The sequence below is a fragment of the Ovis aries genome, chromosome 2 (assembly GCF_016772045.2).
Source record: "Ovis aries strain OAR_USU_Benz2616 breed Rambouillet chromosome 2, ARS-UI_Ramb_v3.0, whole genome shotgun sequence".
Lineage (NCBI taxonomy): Eukaryota > Metazoa > Chordata > Mammalia > Artiodactyla > Bovidae > Ovis > Ovis aries.
Genome location: NC_056055.1, coordinates 14,098,954 through 14,117,498, shown reverse-complemented (window position 1 = coordinate 14,117,498; position 18,545 = coordinate 14,098,954). Strand labels below are relative to the sequence as shown.

Sequence of the window (18,545 nt, the reverse complement as noted above, 5' to 3'; positions counted from 1 at the left end):
TTCTCCTCCTGTCTTAAATCTTTTCCAGCACCAGGGTCTTTCCCAATGAGTTGACTCTTCGCAGCAGTGGCCAAAGCATTGGAGCTTCAGCATCAGTACTTCAGTGAATATTCAGGATTGATTTCCTTTAGGATTGACTAGTTTTATCTCTATGTAGTCCAAGGGACTCTCAAGAGTCTTCTCCAGCACCATAGTTCGAAAGCATCAATTCTTTGGTGCTCAGCCTTCTTTATGGTCCAACTCTCACATCCATACATGACTACTGGAAAAACCACAGCTTCGACTATATGGACCTTTGTCAGCAAAGTGATGTTGGTAATTAATAATTTAATGTATAATTAAGTTAATATAACTATCAATTATAATTTTAAAATAATTTAATTAATAATTAAAGGGATATTGTTAATTAATCCCAAATTGTTACCTCCCTCTTACAAAGAGGCAAAGCTAGGCACTGGGGTTAGAAAAAACGATCCATGAGTAAAGAAGACTATTCCTATAAGGATTTTAAAAAGTGTAAGCAACAGCGGATCTCAACCAGGGGCAATTTTCCCCTTCAGGGGACATTTGGCAATGTCTGGAGACAATTTTGGTTGTCATGCCAGGATAGGGGGTTGCTACTAGCACCTAGAGGGTAGAGGCCAGGGGTGCTGCAAAACATCCTGCAACGCACAGGACAGCCTCTCCTCCAACGTATCAGGCCGAAATAGCACTAAAGCCTAAGGCGAGCAACCCTAGGGTAGAAACTGAAGAAGCATGTGGGACTGCAAAGGGCACTGCACTGGGAGTCAGGTCCAAGGATTCAGCCGCTCTCTGACTTCAAGAATGCCAGGTCCCTTCCTCGGGTCTGAGATGTTGAAAAGGTTGAAGTAAATGATAGATTGAATCCAGCACTGGCTTTCTACAGGTCTAAGATATAACTTGGTTTTTATAAGGCTGCCCATTTGGATATAAGAACAGGTCTAGCCAAAAGGGAACTTGGTTTTCGCCCAGGCCCTTCCTCAAGACCTCCCTCCCTACTTTTTTATTTTTTGATTTTTTAAAAAATACTTAAGCCAGCCTTTTATCTTTTGGCTGCACCACGCAGCATGTGGGGTCTTAGTTCCCTGTCCAGGGATTGAACTCATGCCCCATGGAAGTGTGGAGCTCTAACCACTGGACAGCCAGGGAAGTGCCCCTCCCTCCCCACTCGAATCCTTCCCTTCCTTCCTTTAGCAAACAGTCACTGAATATCTATGAAGTGCCAGGTGCTGTCGGAGAGAGACAGAGGGTGCTATGGACTGAACTGTGTCCTCCCCAAATTTATATGTTGAAGTCCTAACAATCCTTGTGATGGGATCTGGGCACAGAGCCTTTGAGAAGTAGTACTTAGACTGAGATAAAATCACGTGGGTGGGACCCTCATGATGGGCTTAATGGCTTTATAAGAAGAGGAAGAAAGAGCCCTCTCTTCCGGCAGTGAGAAGGCAACTGGCTCCCAGCCAAGAAGAGAGCTCTCACCAGGGAACCAAATCATCCATACCTTGACCTTGGACTTCCCAAACTTCAGATCAATGAGAAATAAATGTCTGCTATTTAAGCCACCTGGTCTATGGCAATCTGTGATAGCAGCCCATGCAGACTAATACCAAGGAGTAAAACCGGAAAGAGGTAAATGTGGAGGCTTCCCTGGAGGAACTTCAGTTAGAAGGATGGAGAGGACCATGAACAGATCCTGGCTGAGGGGCTCAGCACCAGAGGCAGCCCCTACTGCTGTAATCCACCCCTAAAGAATATAAGTGAATTTCAGCTCCTAAGAGACGTGCCTGAGCAGAAATGTCCCGAGGGCTAGAGTAGAAATCCCTCCAAGACAAAGGCACATAGTTTAAGAGGCAGGCGGGGTCATAATGAGAGGTGTGAGTGAACCCCAGGTCCACGTGCATCACCCAGCTCTGGTCCTTGGCACCTTATTTATATTGATGTGCAGAGCAGGCCAGGGTCCAGCAGGCTTCACGGTTTCCAGTTCCAGCTTCTTTAGATGGGCAGCGGCTTCGCTGAAAAGGGCAGGTGTTCCCGGACTCAGTTCTGTAAAGTGAGAAAGGAAAGGTTGAAAGGGCAGAGGGATATAGGTGATGCAAGACACTTGCCAGAGACCAACCCTCAGAGCCTTGCTGCCTGGTTCCTCCTCTGGCAGCTTGAATCTCTCAGGATGTACTAGCAGGTGGGATGTGGGAACATTTTAAGGTCAAAGTTTCAAGGCCTAAGTCCCCCATATGTGAGCTGGGTGACCCGGGGAAGATTACTTTACCTCTCTGAGCCTCTGAGCCATTTTCAAATGAAAACAAAATTACTTACCTTGCAGGGTTGCTGTGATTATTAAGTGAGGTAATTCATGTGCAAACGCTTTATGAATGGAAAAGCACTATGCACATTGGAAAGATTAGTGTTCAGGCTAACAGGCAGATGAATGTGCTCTTAAAAACCATGTTATATTTCTAAAATCAAATTCATTGTATGTTGGATTAGTTCACCACCACTCCTCCCACTAGCTTGTTTTTATCCGTGGGTACATTAAATATTCATTAAACATTTGGTATTCATTACATATTAAAGTTGGTGCCAGGCATTGACAGCAACTGGGATCTGGGAAGGTGGAATAAGGAGATGAATGAGACACAATTCTAGTCCATTTGGGAGACAGACACCTGTACAGATATTCCAAATACGAGTGACCAAAGGTTTATTTAATTGTATATGGGGGCTTCCCTGGTGGCTCAATTGGTAAAGAATCTGCCTGCAATGCTAGAGACCCGGGTTTGATTGCTAGGTTGGGAAGATGCCCTGGAGAAGGGAATGGCTACGCACTCCAGTATTCTGGCCTGGATAGTGAGGATAGGATCAATTTTTCAAAACCAAAGTGGATGATGAGTCACCATTTCTAGCTCAGCCAACCCAGAATTGCTATTCACAGTCTACAGGTGAAGGCTCAGTGGCTCATCCTTTTCACCAGCCACAGACTCATGAAATATCAGACCTGTAAGATGCCCTTGGCCACCATCTCAATACCCTCCACCCCATTCCATAGTTGAGAAAACCCTGGATCCAAGAGGAGACTTGGCTCAACCATGAGAACTAGAATGGAAGCCTCTTGATTCTCACCTCTATCTTGGCACTTGTTCAAACCACATGTGATAAAGAACAAGTTCTCCCCCCACCTCCTGTCACACACAAATTCTTTGGTAAAATATAATAAAAAGGATTTTCTAGAAAAAGGAAAGAACAGGCATACAAAATCCAAGCCCACATTTTTAATTAGTTTTAACAGATACAAAATCACCCTGTCATATTGCTAGAAACATTTCTTTTTTTCCCTTTTTTTAAAAGATTTTTTTGATGTGGACCATTTTTAAAGTCTGTATTGTATTTGTACAATATTGCTTCTGTTTTGTTTTGGTGTTTTGGTTGCGAGGCATGTGGGATTTCAGTTCCTTGACTGGGATCCAACCCACACCCCCTGCATTGGAAGGCTAAGTCTTAACCACTGAACTCCAAGGAGGTCCTAGAAACTTTTCTGATTCGTTTATTCCCCATTTCCGTGACTACTTTGGCAGTGAGCGCTAGATCTACTTGACACCTTGCTTTCAGAAGGCTAGAATGAGACAGAATGTGATAGAATGAGCTTTCCTGGGGTTGGGAATTAGGGACTCAGTCACCTCACTCCCCTCTCTCTCTGTTCCACAGCTTGAGCCAGTGCTGGATACAGCAGGAGCAGAGAACCAGCGTGGAATGAGGCAGAGACATCTGCTCCCTCATAACAAAACCAGAGTTGGCAGGTAAGCCATAATCCCTAAGTCACCTCTGCCTAATGTACAAGGCTCTTATCTGCTCTCTCCCAGACCTGGTAACTCAGCGCAGATATTACCACCATTCCAAGCTGCATCGATGTCTTGAGCATCTTGGAAAGCCACCCACGCCCTGCAGCACCGCTCCCCCACCTCGCCCCCTATGCCCAACTTACTCGTAAGGGATTTACTGCTGGAGTTTGGGGACCTGGCAAGCCCCTCCTTGTTCTCCAGGGTCAGTGAGAGGCCATAGTTCGTGTGGTGCTGGTGCTGGTGGTGGTGATGGTGGTGCCTTCCCGAAGCCTTGGTGGTGAACGGAGTGCCCCCGTTCTCCTCGAGGCGGAAAGGCAGCCGGTCCGAGCTGCTGAGCCCTGGGGAAGGGAGCGGGTAGCTGTGGAGGGTGTCAAAGTCAGGATTTAGAAAAGCAGAGAGTCTCGATACCCTTGTCTGTTCTTTAAATGATGTTCTCCAAGCATTGACAACCAAGAGAAATAGGTGCAACAAGTAGTTCCGCAGTTATTGCAGAACAGGACCCAGTGGCAACAATGGCAACTCAAATGAAAAGCAGAAGGTGGAAATTTGTATTTATCAGAGATGTTAACCCTTAAAAAAATTCTTAAGTTTGAAATAAATCTCAATTTTTAAAAAATGACATCATCTAAATGGGAAGTATAAATCAAAGGCAATCATCAAATTAAAAATAATTAAACACCCTACAATAATAAGATTACCATACAAACTAGAAGTCTTGGAGTCACTTTCTCCTCCTCTCCATCAACTCCACCATGAAGAAAGCACCTGTTAAATGTTTCTGCTACAACTTCTAATTCCAATTGCCCCACTTGGTGTTATTGCCCTAAGGCTCTTGAGACAGATTCTCAAAGCTCTCCCAGCCTCTATTTCTTCTTTAGCCCATCTCCACAAAGCAGCAGTCAGAGAGCTGTTCTGATTACACTCTAGAGTGTGGCACTCCATCCTCCGGGAGCTTGAATATCTCTCTGTTGCTAGTGATTCTTAAGATGAAATCTGATGAAAGCTATGGATCTTCTCTGCAGAAAAAGGCACCCAGACACAACATTTCACACTCAATTTTAGGCTCTCTTTCACCCCTCCATGGACCAAGGCTCAGAGCTTGGTTTGCAGGAAAAAATCAAAATTCCTTTATGTATCACTCATGTCTGCCCCCTGCTCCCCAACCAGTGATCCCATCCCATTCTCCTTGCAGCTCATCTTTGGCTATATTCTTCTCTATACCCCCAAGTTCTTCCCGTCCTGGGGCCTTTCACCTCTTTCTGTTCCCTGGAGTCATTCCTCATCACCAAATTCAGCTAAAGCACCCCTTCCTCCAGGAAGACTTCCAGCCTTTAAGACCCAGATTAAAGGTCTCCTCACACCCCTAAGCAGAGCCAATCCCTTTTTGTGCTCATTCCCAAAGACAAGATTTTTGCTGTTTACTCCTCCACTCTGTCTTCAGGGAGCTCACACCCCAGGGTAGGAAACTGTCATTTAATCAGCTACAGTCACACAAGAATGAGCTGTGAAGGGAGTATACAGGGGAAGGCAGCTAGTTTTCCTGGGGCTGGTAAAGGTGGGCAAGGAATCATTGGGGAAGGGGAGTCCACTGGGGGAGATAGTCAAGTTTTGATGGACTTTCTTAAAACAGAATCCTTTTTTTTTTTTTTTTCTAAACAGGAAACTACATTTCTTGTGTTTGTATGAGGTTGATAATTCCCCTCAGGGTGGACCTATCACAGCTCTTCCTCTTTCCAGGGACTTGCTCTGGAACATGATCCAATCAGGGACAATCAGATTTTCCAGGAGGTTTAACACATGGAAACAGAAAGAAAGGGTCTTTCTTCTTTTTTAAGAGTCAAACAAGGCTTTACTGTGACTTTTGTGGGCCCTCAGCCCTTTGGCCTTCATCTCTTCTCTAGAAAAAAATTTTTAAATTACATTTTATGACTGCATTTATATTATTAAAACAAAACAAATATATTAATATCAGATATTAAACCATTTTCTTCAACCAATAATTTATTTTTTTCTTCTCACTTTAAAAGAAATGAAATCATTTCTGTGGGCCCCTAAAAGTGGGCCCACAAGTGCCTTGTGAACCCAAGGCACTGCATCTGCTGTGCCTCATAGATAAGTCAGGTTTGGCTATGAGGAAGATATAAGTTGAGGCTACTTATGATCATATTCCTTGGACACAAAGAAGTATCTGTGGGAAGTGGTCAATGCACAGAAGGACACGAGATGAGCAGAGGTTAAAGCTAGATGAAAAGAGGGGGGAAAAATAACCATTACTGGTAGCATTTGAATCCCCTGGTTCCAGCCATGCCTGAAGCTGGTCTACCACTGAACTTCTCAGTTATAAGTCCTATTTATTTATTTATGCTTGATGTAGTTGGATTTCTCCCATTTATAACCCACATGCTCTAAATCAGTGATGGTGTGTTGTTTTCTTATTGCTTTTTTGCTTATTTGTTTTGTGGAATGTCTTCTGAGTGCCAAGGTGGAAATGGCTATTAGGACCCTAAGGAACAGTATGAGCAAAGGAATGCCATTTGAAAAAGCAGAATGGCTAGAGCGGGAATGAGAAGTGGAAAAGGTTTAAGCAAAGGTATGACATGATTGGAGTTCCATTTTAGAAAATTCACGTGGAGGGCTGTGTGGAGGACAGATACCCTGGAGACTATGATGGGCTAGACGAACTAGGAGGCTGGAAGAGAAGGGCGGCCCTCTGGGCTAGATCTGAAGAAGCGCAGGCGGGGTGTGCAGGCCAGGCACGTGGGGCACAGGGGGAAGAGGTTCAGAGGAGGACTCTGCTGGAGATACAGGATGCTTTTCAGAAGAAACTGCACTTCTTTTTTTTTGCACTTTTTTCCCGCATTTTTTTGCCCCTAAGTTGTTCCGTGAGCTAGTCTCTGGCCCACCCTGGCTGCCTCCTAGAGATTTTGCTCAGGACAGTTCAACAGGGAAATAAACGTGTGCATGTGTAAGAATGTGTGGGTGTGTCTTTGGGGTCACAGTCAGCCTCACCTCTCCAACCTGAAGCATAACCAATGCTATTCACCCTCCTCACGGAGGCAGCAATGGCAGCAGAAAAAAAGTGCACTGAGGTGTCACTGGAATTTCTAGCGTCTTGTCTTATTTCTGCCCAACCTTGCGCAGGAATCTTGGCTAGCTGTCCTGGGCCACAGTTTCCTCCTCTGTGACAAGAGGGGTCAGGTGATTTCTGGATGCATTTCTAGGCCAGAAAATCAGCCTTTACTCTTGCCCCCAACTCATTTATCCAGTACTTGCTCTGCCCCAGGCACTGGGTTACATAGTTTACATTGACCATCCCATTTTATACATGTAGAGGCTTTGCTTAGTTCATAATGGGTGCTTCATAAATATTTGATGAAAGGAAAGAAGGGGAGGCAGGAGGGAGAGAAGGAAAGAAGCAGGGAGAGAGGGAGGAAGGATGAGTGAAGCGGTGGAGCTGGGATGTGACAACAAGGGTATGAAGAGCAGAGCTCGTGGGCATTATTTTCCCATGTCTCAAGTACAGTGAAAATAATATCTGTCTCAAGGAGGCACAGAGGCTGGGAGCTCAGAACAGAGAAAATGCCCTCGGCTTGGGAGACTTCACAACTTGAGGCTCATCCTCCATCCACCCTGTTAGTAGCACACTGCTGCCCGCCTATTAAAGGTCCAAACGGTCGAGGCAGCAAAAACCAACCAGAGAAACACTCAAAGCCAGAGGGACAGGCTGGGGGCACTGGCAGGACTTGAGAAGGGGAGAACACAGAGACGTGGAGGGGTCAGAAAACTGTGAATGCTTCAGCCTGGGGGGCCAGGAAAATGGCATGCTGTTAACAGGAAAAAGGAGTTTGGGAGCGAGGACTACTTGGAGAAGAGAAACCATGATTTAATTTCAAATCGGTCACACTGAATGTGAGAATGAATCCCCAAGGAACAAGGTGCCCTACAGCAGAGATCTGGAGTACATTCAGGGCTGGAGGTTTGAGTAAGTTTTGAGTAAGAATTTCTGAGGAATGGTAAATAGATAAATAGATATCTCCCATGTTCACTCCAACCTACTCTCACTCTCCGCTTGGAACATATGATGAAAAAGGACACTGAAGCTGCGCCCCGCTCAGGAGGAGGGAGTGCTGTGATTGATTGGTGATGTCTGCCATGGACTGGAAACAAGACAGTCATATCATGTATCTTCTTGTCTTCCCAAGTTAAAATCGTGTGTGTGTGTTTTATTTCTAAGAAACCCAGAGTGAAAGGTTAAACAGGGAAATCAATATATGTGCAGGGAGTGATAATGTGTATTTAATGTGACTTTCACTTTATAACAACTTCTGGGGAAGGCTGAGAAAGAGACAAATGGGAAGAGAAATAGATGAGGGTCAGAGAAGCAGCATGGGTCTCTCAGGGTCAGAGTTTCTAGAAGAGCAAAGATTCCTAAGCAGGAGTGGAATGAGTTGGGTGCTTTCTCAGCTCATTCACACTAAGGACCATCCGGGAGGCCCTAACTTACAGCATTGTGTGGGGTTGTGGGTCCTCTAAGGAAACCACTGGGGCTGGCCTCATGGACTGTCCCCTGCAGAACTCCAGCGGGTGATGGTCATGTAAGCTATGACGTAACGGCACCCACTGCACCTGCCTTGTCCACCGAACCTCAGAGAAGGCCACGCCCACCCAGCAGCACTCAGCAGCTCATGAGCCTCAGGGCCCAGTGGCTGAGATCCAGGAGATGAGGCCAGCTCCATGCTCACTGTCAACAGAGACGGGTTCACCAGGTTTCTGGCATTCTGGAAAGGAGGTCACAAGTCCTGGTTTTCAGAGGGGGATGGAAGAGGTGCACACTCCCATGAGCTGGCAGTTGAGAAGGGTCTGGTGTGGAAGAAGGGGGCTTCTATGTGCCTAGCACATGCTAGGCGCTCTAATGGTTAACTTTGACAGTTACCCTGCAAGGAAGCTGGTGTGGCCCCCTTTTACACTGGGGCTTAGTGAAGGGAAGTAACGTGCCCTGTTAGCAGATGTGAGTGAGAAGTTGTGTGTGCATGCGTGCTACTCACTTCAGCCATGTCTGACTCTGTGCGACCCTATGGACTGTGGCCTGCCAGGCTCCTCTGTCCATGAGATTCTTCAGGCAAGAACACTAGAGTGGATTGCCATGCCCTCCTCCAGGGGATCTTACCACCCCTGGGGATCAAAACCTGGTCTCCCACATCGCCTGCATTGCAGGCGGACTCTTTACCACAGTGCCTCCAGGGAAGCCCCTGCTGCTGCTGCTGCTGCTGCTAAGTCACTTCAGTCGTGTCCAACTCTGTGCAACCCCATAGACAGCAGCCCACCAGGCTCCCCTGTCCCTGGGATTCTCCAGGCAAGAACACTGGAGTGGGTTGCCATTTCCTTCTCCAACGCGTGAAAGTGAAGTCGCTCAGTCATGTCCAACTCTTAGCAACCCCATGGACTGCAGCCTACCAGGCTCCTCCGTCCAAGGGATTTTCCAGGCAAGAGTACTGGAGTGGGGTGCCATTGCCTTCTCCGAGGGAAGCCCCTAACTGGATCTAATTTCTTCTCTTCCCTTCTCTCTGGAGAAGCCCCCTACTCTCATTCTGCTTCCAACTGTAGAAAAAAGAGCATTCCTCCTGGGGGAGCCTGTGTCACACGGGATGTTCTTGACCGTATTGGGATGGACACAGCTCTGCAGATGCATGGTTTATGGCCCTGGCTGATCCTGTCAGAGCTTCCCCACTCCCTGACTCTGGGATCCCGGCAGACCAAACACATGGTACTCAATCAAAATGCATTGTGTACTGAAAAATGGGATAATTATTCAGAGATTTATAATATTGTAACATTATAATAATTATTATATTATTGTACCATTAGTACACGAATTATTATAATAATTATAGTATTTAGTAAAATAATGGTATAAATGTTCAAAGTAATCCTCCAGAATCCATCGCCAGAATTATGACCTGTGCAGGGCAAGGATGGGGGAGGGTCTTGAGCTGAAACTTACAGGGCTTCCTCTCAGAAATAAGGCTGGGAATTATCAAGCGCTCAGAGGACCCAATCACATACTCTATAGCTCAGTCAAGTTCTGGGTGATGCGGGCTTTTGCAAGCAGCTCTGAGGATCTAATCTTAGATAAGAAAGCATAGAACTGTAGCAACAGAACCACTCAGATATCATCCAGGTGTGCTGCGCTGTGCTTGGTTGCTCAGTCATGTCTGACTCTTTGTGACTCCATGGACTGCCGCCTGCCAGGCTCCTCTGTACATGGGGATTCTCCAAGCAAGAATATTGCAGTGGGTCACCATGCCTTCCTCCAGGGGATCTTCCCAAACCAGGGATCGAACCCAGGTCTCCAGCATTGCAGGCAGATTCTTTACCAACTGAGCCACCAGGGAAGCCCAGTTAGGTGGTTTAAGATTCTGGATGAATAGTGAAAGCACTAGAGGAAACCCCTTACATGGCTGGTGGGAACGCCAAATGACACGACTGCTTCGAAAATCAGTCTGGCAGATTCTCAGAGAGGTTAAACATTGAGTTACCATAGGACCCAGCAATTCCACTCCTAGTTATGTACCCGAGAAACGAAAATGTGTCCATGTAAAGGCTTGTACATAAACATTCATAGCAACACTAATCATAACAGCCAAAAGGTAGAGAATCCCAGGGATGGGGGAGCCTGGTGGGCTGCCGTCTATGGCGTCACACAGAGTTGGACACGACTGAAGCGACTTAGCAGCAGCAGCAGAAACAACCCAAATGTCTATCAACAGATGAACAGATAAATATTATGTGATATATCTATATAATAGAATATCATTCAGCCGTAAAACAGAATGAAATATCAATCCATGCTATGGCATGTATGAACCTTGAAAACATGCTAAGTAACAGAAGCCAAACCCCAAAGGCCACATACTACATAATTCTGTTTATATGAAATGTCCAGAATAGGCAAATCCATACAGATAGAAAGTAGACTAGGCCTGGAGGGATGGGGGAAATAAGACGTGACTGCTAATGGGCATGGGGTCTCTTTTAGGAGAAATGAAAATGTTCTAAAATTAAATTGTAGTGACTGTACTGCTTTGTGAAAATGCTAAAACCACTGAATTGTACAATTTTTAAATTGGTGAATTGCATTGTATGTAATTTATATCTTAATAAAGCCGATTAAAAACATCAACCAAGGGATATTTTTTAAAAAATCAATGTACAATCCTTACCCTGGCTAATTACATCATAATCTATCTCTAAATCCAATGTGCAGCCAGGGATAACAAACAATGCCCTAGTCCAATCTCCTCATTTCACATAAGGGGAAATGGGGGCCTCCTGGTGGGGGAGGGGTGAGGTGACCAGGTCACACAGTGGGTAACTGGCTGAGTCTGGGACACCATCCAGGACTCTGACCTCTCCACTAGCCAAGCATCCCAAGCGCTGCCCATCTGGTGCATCTTCCCATCTGCCTCGGCTTCTATTTAAGGCACCAAACGCACTCATCGGGAAAATCCCAAGACCTCCTCCGAACCTCACTGCCTGAGACATCTCTGTGCACACATCTTGTCTTCTCAATGATACGGCAGGAACAGAGATTGTCATCTCACATGTTTTCATGTCCTTTAGTGATGTTGAGAAATCCAGTTCTACATTTCAGAAAAAAAAGAGACCTCTCCCTCACAATAGCTACCTAAATCCTTCTTTAAACTGGCTCCTTCCCAGGCTGGGTTGGGCACCTCTCCCCAGCTTACTCTTATCTTACCCTCCCTGACTCCTCTTAGAGCCATTCTCTGCTCTCCTCTGCCCGGCTCTGTTTCCAAGGAAATGCATTTTCCAGTTTCCCTGCCCTCTGGTTTCTATGTAGGTTTGACCAATGGGAAGCACCGACAGAAACTGGAAGGAGGGGAAAGGAAATAAGCCAAGGTATTTTCTCCTTCACTTCTCTCTTCCTCAGAGGATGTTTTCAGCAGTAACTATCAGCCCCCTGGGGCTTCAGCTTCCACTAGACTGGCTTCCTGTGGCCCCAGCTCCAAGGCTTTGGAACACTGCCATCTCTCTTTGTCCCTTTGTCTCTCCAGCTCTAGGAGTAATAAACAGGTTCTACTATTGTTCATTTCTGAGTTGCCTCACTGGTCACTCAAGCCAGTTAGTTCTTCATCCCTGTGTAATCAACTCCCTGTATTAAATTCCCTCTGTAAGAAAAGTCTAGAGTGATTTCAGTTCTCCTGATTGCCCATGACTGATACACAATATCTTCTTGTTCAGTTGCTCAGTCCTGTCTGACTCTTTGTGACCCTGGACTGCAACACACCAGGCTTCCCAGACCATGCTCAAGGGAGGTCCCTTCCTTAAGCCTCAGTTCCTTTGTCTGTTTAATGGGGATAAAAGCAATGCCTGTCACTAGGTTATCAAGAGCGTCTAGTGAGGTGATGCCATTGGTCATTGAACTCAGTGTGGAAACTGCCCTGTGCTTTGCAGATGGTTTCCATAGACTGGTTTAACTTTGTTTTCTTCTAGCGGTTGGCACGGGCATTACAGAATAGCCGACTAAGATTTCAAGAGACAACCACCTTACAGGGGGTTTGTCGTTGTTCAGTCAGCTGTTCAGTCGTGTCCGACCCTTTGTGACCCACAGACTGCAGCACGACAGGCTTCCCTGTCCTTCACCATCTCCCGGAGCTTGCTCAAACTCACGTCCATTGAGTCGGTGATGCCATCCAACCACCTCATCCTCTGTCATCCCCTTCTCCTGTCCAATCTTTTCCAGCATCAGGGTCTTTTCTAGTGAGTCGGCTCTTGGCATCAGGTGGCCAAAGTAGGGGAGCTTCAGATTCAACATCAGTTCTTCCTATGAATATTCAGGACTGATTTTCTTTAGGATTGACTGGTTGGATCTCCTTGCAATCCAAGGAACTCTCAAGAATCTTCTCCAACATCACAGTTCAAAAGCAACAGTTCTTCAGTGCTCAGACTTCTTTATGGTCCAACTCTCACATCCATACATGACTACTGGAAAAACCATAGCTATGACTATACAGACCTTTGTTGGCAAACTAATGTCTCTGCTTTTTAATCTTCTGTCTAGGTTTGTCATAGCTTTTCTTCCAAGGAGCAAGCGTCTTTTAATTTCATGGCTGCAGTCACCATCTGCAGTGACTTTGGAGCCCGAGAAAATAAAAAAGTCTGTAACTGTTTCCGTTGTTTTCCCCTTTATTTGCCATGAAGTGATGGGACCAGGTGGCATGATCTTAGGTTTCTGAATGCTGAGTTTTAAGCCAGTTTTTTTCACTCTCCTCTTTCACCTTCATCAAGAGGCTCTTTAGTTCCTCTTCACTTCTGCCATAAGGCAGATAAGACACAATATCTATCCGTGTCTGTTTCTAGATTCTTCGTATTTTTAATTGATCTATTTGTGTATCACTAAACCAGCACCAGACTGTCTTTTTAAAATATATTTTTATAGTTTTATGTATTTTTGGCTGTGCTGGGTCTTTGTTGCTGTGTGGCTTTTCTCTAGCTGTGGCGAGTAGGGGCCCCTCTTCATTGCAGCGCATGGGTTTCTCATTGCAGGGGCCTCTCTTGCTGTGGAGCACAGGGGCTAAGTCACTCCACGCCATGTGGGATCTTCCCAGACCAGGGATCAAACTCGAGTCTCTTGCGCTGGCAGACAGATTCTTTACCACTGAGCCAACAGGGAGGCCCACCAAACTGTCTTAATTACTTTTGTTTTAACATGTGAGTCTTAAATATCTGACGGGACAAATCCTGTTTCCTTTCCCACATCACTTTTCTTTTTGTCTTGGCTATCCTCATGCATTCACTCTTCCAGATTACAATTCAAGTTACTACTAAAAAAAAAATCCCACTGGAATTATGATTTGAAGCATTAAATATAATGGATTAATTTGGGAGAATGAATTCACAAGGTATTTCTTAGCATTTATTCAGATCCTCTCAAATGTTCTTCAGTCAGAATTTAAACTTTTTCCATAACAGTATGGAACATATCTTACTAACTTCATTCCTAGCTATATATCAGTTCTGTCACAGTAGAAAATGGGATCTCATTATTACATCTCTTCTAATATTTTTTTTACTACTGGATATATAAAACTACTAACTTTAGGCTATTTCTGCCTCTGGTCACTTTGCTGGACTCATTAATTGGAATTCGCTTGTATTTTAGGGATAATCACATGACTTTTGTTTTTGCCTTTCCAGCATTTATTCTTTATTTATTTTTAATTGGAGGATAATTATTTTCCAATACTGTGTTGGTTTCTGCCATACATTAACATGAATCAGCCACTGGTATACATATATCCCCACCCTATAAACCTCCCTCCCACCTCCCGTTTCCCACCCCATCCCACCCCAGCATTTATTTTTTATTTTGCTTTCCTGGCATATTGCATTGGTAAGGCCTCTTGAATGATACTGAATATTAGCAGCCATCTTTGTCTTATTTCTAAAACGGGTAGATTATCTTGTTTCAATATTAAATGTTGATTTGTGATGTACTGTAAATTAGGTTAGAGACAGTACTTCTACTCATAGCCTACTAAGAATCTTGAAAGATTAGCATGACTTATCTGAGTGAATCCACTCTGTTCCTAAGTGAACACTACTTTAAGGTGCTTTAAAAAAAATCTGTTCTCAAACTCTCTTGGATTTTGCCATGAAACTTATCACTCCAGGTTTTAGAATTCAGTTCTCAAGAATCTGTATGACATTTCCCTGTCTATTCTTCTGGCATTTCCCCAAGACTCTATAGTTTTTCAAAGAGTACTGGTAGGTTCAGCAACGACATATTCATATTTTCTTCAAGGCCATTGTTTTTTTTTTTTCCTGAACCTGAAGACTTTTAACTGTAAAGCTTTAACTTTAAAAAAGACTTTAGCTGTAAAGTAAAATATTTCCTGACTACTCTTGCTTATCTTCAACTTCAATTTCATCCTCTTTGCTCTTTTTACCTTCTGTAGCTTCCTTGTTGAAAGAGAAAAGCAAAACAGAAGTTAAGCAGCTCTTCTTCTGTCCTGTTAATTTCATATACCATCCTCAAGATGGCTCTGCTATTAAATAGTTCATTTTTTTGCTCCAACCAAAGCGTGCATCTATAGAGGTCCTTTTAAAAAAGGTCTCATCCCTTTGTTTTTGATATGTTCTACCTTCTCCTGCCTTTGTCACCTGATGCGAAGAACTGACTCATTGGAAAAGACCCTGGTGCTGGGAAAGATTGAAAGCAGAAGGAGAAAGGGATGACAGAGGATGAGATGGTTGGATGGCATCACTGATTCAATGGATATGAGTTTGGGCAAACTCTGGGAATTGGTGATGGATAGGGAAGCCTGGCGTGCTGCAGTTCATGGGGTCAAAATGAGTCGGACCTGACTGAGCGACTGAGTGGAACTGACTTTCTTTAAAATGCTCTTTTAAACTGTGGGTTCTGAATGCCTTCCTCTTTCAGATTACCTGATATTTTCAGTTTTAACATTTTCAGAATGTAAAAATATTCCCTCTTAGATCTACCCTTTGTTTGATATTTTTGAAATCTAATCTTCTACAGATTAGAATACACATGGGATTAAACCCTGAATTCCACTCATTTCCTATTATTGATTCGAAGACACCAGGATCATTTTCTTCTGAGGGTCTTGTCACCCACACATTCCAACCCAGTCTTCCTCGCTGACCCAGCATTAACAACACAACACCAGCAGTGTTTCTTCTACCTTCCAAACAACCAAATCATCAGCCAGAAAGGCCAAGGCCTCAACGGATGCTCTGCTTGCAACTGAATGCCAGTGTCTGGATGGCCAAGAAATCCCCCAAGGTGATATGCTAGCATGCAGTCTCCTGGGAGAGCACAATGAACATTCTCCGTCCAAGGTCCTCTGGTATCGCCTCTGGGCTGCTCAGTTCACCCTTAGGTGCTGCCTGTTCACCCTTGGGTGCTGCCTGTACTCAGTTACTCTTTTACCTACGCTGGCTCATGTCTCGACCTCATAGCAGGGTTCCTGGAGGCAGGAACAGCTTCTACGTAGTCTACACAGCAGCACAGTAGTTCTCTAAACACCTTCCAGAGGAGCCTGGTTGGGTCAAACTGGCACCTGTTTTACTTTTAGCCTAAGTGGGGACAACTCCATATTCCTAATCAGAACTAAAGCATTAGGGTGAAGTGAAAGTTGCTCAGTTGTATCTGACTCTTTTCAACCCCATGGACTATACAGTCCATGGAACTCTCCAGGCCAGAATACTGGAGTGGGTAGCCTTCCCCTTCTCCAGGGAATCTTCTCAACCCAGGGATTGAACTCAGGTCTCCCACACTGTGGGTGGATTCCTTACCAGCTGAGCCACAAGGGAAGCCCAAGCATTGGGGAGATGCTGACAAATATCTCAGTAGAGCGTCCTGATTGATAGGGTTCAGAAGGTTGCAAGTAGGTTAAACCATTTGTTCTCTCGGTTGCTGGAGCAAGTGAACAGGACTGGGGGAGCCTAGAGCCTCAAGCAGCCTTATCTGCTTACTCCAGTGTGGTTACGTGTGCTGTGCTTAGTCACTCCGCTGTATCTGACTCTTTGTGACCCCATGGACTATAGCCTGCCAGGCTCCTCTGTTGATGGGGATTCTCCAGGCAAGAATACTGGAGTGGGTGCCACGCCCTCCCTTCTCCAGGGGATCTTCCCAACCCAGGGACTGAACTCAGGTCTCTGCACTGCAGGTGGATTCTTTACCATCTGGGTCACAAGGGAAGCCCAAGAACACTGGAGTGGGTAGCCTATCCTTTCTCCAGGGGATCTTCCTGTCCCAGGAATCGAACCAAGGTCTCCTGCATTGCAGGCGGATTCTTTACCAGCTGAGCTAGCAGGAAAGCAGCTCCCCCACCCTCCCTCCCCCGCCCCACCCAGTGTGCTATACAACAACACAGTTTCTATGGGTGCCAAGGACAAGAAAAGGCTGGCAAGCATCATTTCTGGTCCATAATTCAGTCCATTAGCCTGGAATCGTGGCTCTTGACCGGGACTATCTTAGCAGAATCCACTCAAGTACCACGCCATCACAGCAGATGTATCAGCCAGAATCCTCCCTCCTGACTGTGCATTAATCATGCTCTCTAAATACCCTTGGGGGAGAGGCGGGGAAGCGCTCACCTTCTGATTGCCCTGCACTGTGCCATGTATTAATTTACTTAATCTTTCAACATTTAAATAAGGAACAATTATTACTATCCTTATTTTACAGATTAGGAAACAGGACCAGAGAGACTAATTAACTCTCCCAAAGAGACACAGCTAGTAAATGGCAGAGCTGGGATCTGAACCCAGACGACGACTGTAGAGCCCTGTGCTCTCCTCAGTGCTAGGAGACTGTGGATCCACGGGGATGATGAAAGCTGCAGTACTGTGACGTTAAAAGGATGCTAATTGGCACTTAGCTTTGGCTGTGCTGCCCTTTAGCTGTGACCTTAAGTAACTCATTTCACCTCTCTGAGCCCCAGATGCTGCATTTTTGGATTTATTAAGCATTTATATGTTAGGAACTCAATTTAATGAAATAATTTGACCTCTACCAAGTCTGGCTGAGAGATAGAAGGTGCATTTACCCATCACGGTTTCCAGGACACCTGTCACTTATTTCCATTTTAATTTAGCAGAAACTAAACAGAGTAGGCATTATACCAACACACTGCTGCAAGTTCTTATTGATTTAGTGCAAGCATACCATTTGGTGGTAAGAGTATAATTGAAAACCATACCTTTCTCGTAATGGGTTTCAGAAGGAAACTGTACCTACATCTTAGAAATGTGACACATTACAAATATTAGGTCTATTAATTAGGGATGATTTCCCACAGTAACTTAGTGGTTATATATTTTTTAAAGTGATCAGAGAGAAACAATGCCACTACCTCATTTTTCTCTTGTCTGAAAAGGTCAAAATTACTTTTTTTTTTTTTTGCATGGCTTAATCTTTTATATGAACTACTAAGTGGCAGGGAAAAATTTTCCCCAATTTGTAAATATTTCTTTCAAGACATTTTCCAGGCAATCAACTTGGAACTGTCTAATGAGTGTTAACACGGGTGATATCTGAGTCCATAGTAGAGTGAACGCTCTTGTTTTCAATAGCTGACTAAATGCATGTCTGCTCAATTGCTCGGTTGTGTCCAACTCTTTGTGACCCCATGGACTGCAGGCCGCCAGGCTCCTCTGTCCATGGGATTTCCCAGGCAAGAATAGTGGGGTGAGTTGCCATTTCCTCCGCCAAGGGATCCTCCCAACCCAGGGAGTGAACCCACGTCTTCTGCACTGCAGGTTCATTCTCTGCCACTGAGCCACCAAAGCAGCCCAGTTTATCAGATGCCTGGCGCCAAAGATGGTGTCTTTCTCAAAAGCAATTCCCAGTGCCTATACAGTACCTGGAGAAGGCAATGGCACCCCACTCCAACACTCTTGCCTGGAGAATCCCATGGATGGAGGAGCCTGGTAGGCTGCAGTCCACGAGGTCGCTAAGAGTCAGACACGACTGAGCGACTTCATTTTCACTTTGCACTTTCATGCACTGGAGAAGGAAATGGCAACCCACTCCAATATTCTTGCCTGGAGAATCCCAGGGACGGGGGAGCCTGGTGGGCTACAGTCTATGGGGTCGCACAGAGTCGGACACAACTGAAGCGACTTAGCAGCAGCAGCATACAG

The 18,545-nt window shown here is 45.1% G+C and overlaps 1 protein-coding gene across 22 annotated transcripts in view; it reads right to left on the bottom strand.

The window, feature by feature from the left end:
* EPB41L4B (erythrocyte membrane protein band 4.1 like 4B) overlaps positions 1-18,545 on the bottom strand; it is a 143,685-nt gene that overhangs the window by 39,566 nt on the left and 85,574 nt on the right. For all 22 annotated transcript variants that reach the window (XM_042242908.2, XM_042242911.2, XM_042242912.2 and 19 more), the window contains 2 exons: positions 3,998-4,212; positions 1,946-2,064 (listed from right to left, as the gene is read on the bottom strand). In XM_042242908.2, coding sequence (XP_042098842.1) covers positions 1,946-2,064; positions 3,998-4,212 — 334 coding nt within the window. The remainder of the gene's footprint in view (positions 1-1,945; positions 2,065-3,997; positions 4,213-18,545) is intronic.